Source organism: Idiotropiscis lumnitzeri, chromosome 2 (assembly GCF_059441095.1).
Source record: "Idiotropiscis lumnitzeri isolate Australia: NSW breed Sydney's pygmy pipehorse chromosome 2, RoL_Ilum_1.0, whole genome shotgun sequence".
Lineage (NCBI taxonomy): Eukaryota > Metazoa > Chordata > Actinopteri > Syngnathiformes > Syngnathidae > Idiotropiscis > Idiotropiscis lumnitzeri.
Window position 1 is genome coordinate 32,831,064 of NC_142392.1, and position 5,103 is coordinate 32,836,166.

The following is a 5,103-nucleotide window of genomic DNA, read 5'->3' on the forward strand; positions in this document are numbered from 1 at the left end:
ACTATAATATATATCTATATTTATACTATAATATATATATAATAATATATAATATTCTAATATCTAATATTTCTTTGCTTACCTGTATAAACTACAAACATGAGGGTTGCCTAGCTGTGTGCTATATTCTTAACCTAGCTGTATTCTATTTCTTAACCAGGCTGGTTGCTATTTTACTCAGCGTATGGACTACAAAAAAGGACTACAAACATGGGGGCTGCCGGCAGTAGGAAGGATGTGACGTACAGGGAAATAGGAGGGTGCGAGGGGCGGGAGGGGTGGAGACATCACCCTTCATTTTTCTCGCCCGGGGCGGGATAAATGACGGCGTTTGACTGTCCAAATGTAGCCAACAAATACATGTCCAGACATGCAAACATGACTAGGCAGATTTTACAAAAAGGCAAGGGGTCTGACGACCGGATGTCGACAGTTGCCTGCCACTCACTATCTTTTGAAACACCTTGAGGCTGCTGCAGGCTTGGAGGGTGTCTATGGCCGGCGTCTTGCCCGGACAACCCCCGAAGCATGCACAATACCATGTTTAAACTTATGTCGCTGGGAATATGTCCAGACATGTTTGCAAAAAGGGCAAATATCAACCGAATAAACATATTATTCAAAGGTAAAAACAACGCCTGCTCTTCTCAACTCATATTATTTCACTCGTTTAATTTAATTTTATTTATTTAAATAGAACATTTCATTGGATGCTTTATATACTTCAGAAATTAAAATATGCATGACATAAGTACAGTTTGGGAGGCGGACACATGCACGCAGGGAACACATTGTTTTTAACATAAGAAGCATACAGGGGGAGTGGAGGGGGGGGCTTGGCCCACACGCACGTAGGGGACACATTGTTTTTACTAGAAAGGGCATTCAGGGGGAGGGGGGCTTGGCCCACGCACACACACACACACACACACACACCCACACACACCCCCCCACGCCCGTGGGGAACACATTGATTTTGATAGAAGTGTAATTCTGTAGGCGGGGACATCTTCGACAAAAGTGTAATTCTGTAGGCGTGGTATTAACGCTTCAAGGGCAGGGAATTTGTAAATATTTTTAAATAGGTGGCTGGAGATTGGATAGTTTTGAACACAGGGGGCGGGGATAGCGGCCATTTTGGACAAAAGCGTAATTCTGTAGGCGGGGACAAGTTCGACAAAAGCGTAATTCTGTAGGCGTGGTTATGACGTCATGAATAATTAAGAAAGCGTAATTCTATTATCTCTAATATTTATAAAATGTTTCTATATTTCTTATTAATTGCATTAAGTCTGTATGTCGTTGCTAATTTTACATTTCAATATTTCCCGATTGCATTATATAAGCAATCCAAAGTATAAAAAATATAATATAAAAAGTATTTTGCATATTTGACAAAATTATAGTTTTTCTGAAGTGAGATTCTGCTTAGCAACAAACCCCAAACACTTGATAGAGCTCAACCTAGAAAGAGAAACCGAGACTATTCGTGTTTCTCTTTCTGGTTCTTTTTATAGTTCAACTTCGAGTTCTGTTTTTCACCTTTTCACAGCGTAATGAAGGCGAGTTGAGCAAGTGGAACAAGTGATTTTATTGATGATTGTGGAAGGCACCGATTTCATAAGCACTGTTTCTTCTCACACCTTTTCCATTAAGTACCATTAAAAAGACAACTGAAAAGCATAATGTTAAAAAATGTTGTACCAGGCAAAAGCAATAAATTTTATTTACATGTTTGAAGTAAACACACAAAAAAATCATCACCACTCAGACAGTGGTTCTTCTGGCACTGATCTCAATAAAAGAGCTTTGCAAAATTCAATTTCATCATATTTTATTGAAAATCACATTTACATCTTACCACAAAGAGTCGGGTCTTTCATTTTTTTTTTCTTTTTTTAATCTTCAAGGATCGCTGCAATTCTCGCCAGCACAATCGTGTCTCTCAGCTCCCTGTTCAGTGACAATTTTTTTTAGAACGAACGCTGCAACTGAATGGCTTGTCTCCACTGTGTGTTCTTGTGTGGCTTTGTAAATACGACTTTCGAGAGAACCTCTTGGCACAAACTGAGCAGGAAAAAGTTTTTTCTCCACTGTGTGTTCTTGTGTGGCGTCGTAAATGCCCCTTTTGAGAGAAACTCTTGGCACAAACTGAGCAGGAAAAAGGTTTTTCACCACTGTGTGTTCTTGTGTGTTCTGTTAAATATGTCTTTTTTGAGAAGCATTTTCCACAAACTGAGCAGGAAAAAGGTTTTTCTCCAGTGTGTGATCTTTTGTGGATTGTTAAATGCGACTTATGCAGGAAGCTTTTGCCACAAACCGAGCAAGAAAAAGGTTTTTCACCACTGTGTGTTCTTGTGTGCCTTGTTAAAATAGACTTGTCAGAGAAACTTTTGCCACATACCGAGCATGAAAAAGGTTTTTCTCCACTGTGCTTTCTTGCGTGATATGTTAAACCTGCCTTTTGAGAGAAGCATTTTCCACAAACAGAGCAAGAAAAAGGTTTTTCACCACTGTGTGTTCTTGTGTGGCTTGTTAAATTAGACTTGTCAGAGTAACTCTTGCCACAAACTGAGCATGAAAAAGGTTTTTCTCCACTGTGCTTTCTTGTGTGATATGTTAAACCTGCCTTTTGAGAGAAGCATTTTCCACAAACAGAGCAGGAAAAAGATTTTTCACCACTGTGTGTTCTTGAGTGAATTATTAATTGAGACCTTCGAGAGAAACTCTTGCCACAAACTGAGCAGGAAAAAGGTTTTTCTCCACTGTGTGTTCTTGTATGTTGTGTTAAATTTGCCTTTCGATAGAAACTCTTGCCACAAACTGAGCAGGAAAAAGGTTTTTCTCCACTGTGTGTTCTTGTATGTTGTGTTAAATTTGCCTTTCGAGAGAAGCATTTTCCACAAACTGAGCAGGAAAAAGGTTTTTCTCCACTGTGCGTTCTTGTGTGCCTTACTAAATTTGCCTTTCGAGAGAAGCATTTTCCACAAACAGAGCAAGAAAAAGGTTTTTCTCCACTATGTGTTCTTGTGTGGATTGTTAAATGAAACTTTCGAGAGAAGCTTTTGCCACAAACCGAGCAAGAAAATGTTTTTTCTCCACTGTGTGTTCTCGTGTGCGGTTTTAAAGACAGCTTTGAAGTGAATGAGTCAGTGTGACATGCCCTTTCACCGTTGGCTTGCCCATCATCATCTACATCATCATCATCATCATTAGTATCACCATCGTCATGAGCGTCTAATGTGTCCTCATTATGTGCTTGTGATGGCCCCCAGTGGTCTTCATCACCTTCTGTTGTCACGTGATGACTTGAGCTGCTGCTTGGAGGCTCCGCCCCTCTGTTGTCCTCACTCTCATCCTTGTTTTCAACTTCAGTCTTTATAGAGACAACGTTCACTGGTGACTTGTTGATCTCCTCTTCCTCCTCCTCCTTTTTGATGTGAGTCAAATCTGGCTCCTCTTTCACAGAACAGAGATTGTTTTCACTGACGTCTGTCGGACACAAAAAGACAAACATACAGTTGGTTTGGTCAAGTCAAACCTTGTGCGTCGACTTTGTCTTATATTGTTTCTACCGTACTACCTTGACTGGTGCCTGCCGCACACGGAACAATGCGTGCGACCCCGACTTGGACCAAACCATGGGGGCATTTCAATAAATTACGTCCTTCGATGTAAACCTCTCTTTGGCAGCACAGCTGTGATAAACGAGCATTTAAAAAGGAAGCACGTTGCGGCTGATGCCCGATTTCATTCCTGACATGGTCCCAGACGTTTCTGGAAGCGAGCTGAAGTTAGCACACACAGGCTATTGTGTGCGTCTGATGGAACACCTGTTGTGGGACCCTAACTTATTAATGGGGGCCACTGGGGGCCATCGCAACATAATGTCATTGATAAAATAGGAATCGTTCAAGCGAAATATGTTTACAAGTATTTCTTTTTGCATTTATAGATAGTTTCATCGTGGGTACTTTTTGCTTTCATGATAACCTGCATCCCTAAAAGAATTAAAGGGGCCCTGGAATCAGAGTCGCTATTTATTGCATGAGTAACGTTTGTTTTTTTGTTTTTTTTTTTACCCAAAATGACATTTATCCTGCTAGTACGTTCTGACATTACTCTTTTTATTTTTATAAAATTTCTGTTTCTAAATAAATTTTAAAACAAGATTACGTTTGAAGAGTAAAAGTTCTTACACATCAGCATTAAGCAACAACACTTTCACTCTGACTTTTGTGTTGACATATTTGAATAATGACTGTATATTTTAAAGTTATCCAATATGTATTCAAATTCGACGAAGATACACCAAAATATTATGAGTTCACTGAATTATTTTGTAACCGCAATGATGTATAACAGCCATAGGGTGTCAGTAATGAGTAACAAAGTAACACAACACCTCCCATTGTTCCGTCATCATTGTCATTTGCAAAAATTACCAGGAACTATAAGTTGCGGGGGAGATGCAAACCACCTGGGCCACAGGAACTTTACCAGGAACTAAATGTTCCTGGACTTGTAGGTAGAAAAGGGGGTTGTGACTTTCAGCCTTTTTGAGCCCATAGTAAGACAAAGATGCAGATGCATTCCTTGCAGCATGCGCTTGTTCACTGATGAGATCCGTGCAACCCTGGATGGATGCATTCAATGTATTTTAATTGCTTGGATGGGGTGAAACGATGCACACGTGCACAAAACAGTGCAGGGCCACCGGAGGTTCATTGACTCTCACCCGACCAAGCCAGTACAAAGTTCATAAATAAGACCAATACGTACTTGATTTATTAAAAAACTTAATCCTTTGTGTTTTATCCACTAAAATTCATCAACCTCCATTGATCATTTTGCCCCAGTGTGTACAGTTTTTAGAGTCAGGTTGAATCATTCCAGAAGGAATTACTTGAACAAGATTTGTCAAAGAAGTTTTTGTCAAAAACGAGACAAGCCTTCATAAATGAATCACCCAGCCAAGATTGTCTTTGTCACTTGCGAGGAGAAGTCCGCCAAAGAGAAAAGCGTTCCCGCTCCTGTGCAGCGTTTTATTGAAGCACAGCAAAGCAATTTGAATATGCAAACTCATAAAGAATGGAAAAACAT

General features: G+C 40.0%; 1 protein-coding gene across 1 annotated transcript in view; it reads right to left on the reverse strand.

Annotated features, from left to right (window-relative positions):
* Positions 1–1,817: 1,817 nt before the first annotated feature.
* LOC148342346 (uncharacterized) overlaps positions 1,818–5,103 on the reverse strand; it is a 12,808-nt gene continuing 9,522 nt past the window's right edge. The window contains exon 2 of the mRNA XM_088288149.1: positions 1,818–3,110. Coding sequence (XP_088144275.1) covers positions 1,958–3,110 — 1,153 coding nt within the window. The 3' untranslated portion in view covers positions 1,818–1,957. The remainder of the gene's footprint in view (positions 3,111–5,103) is intronic.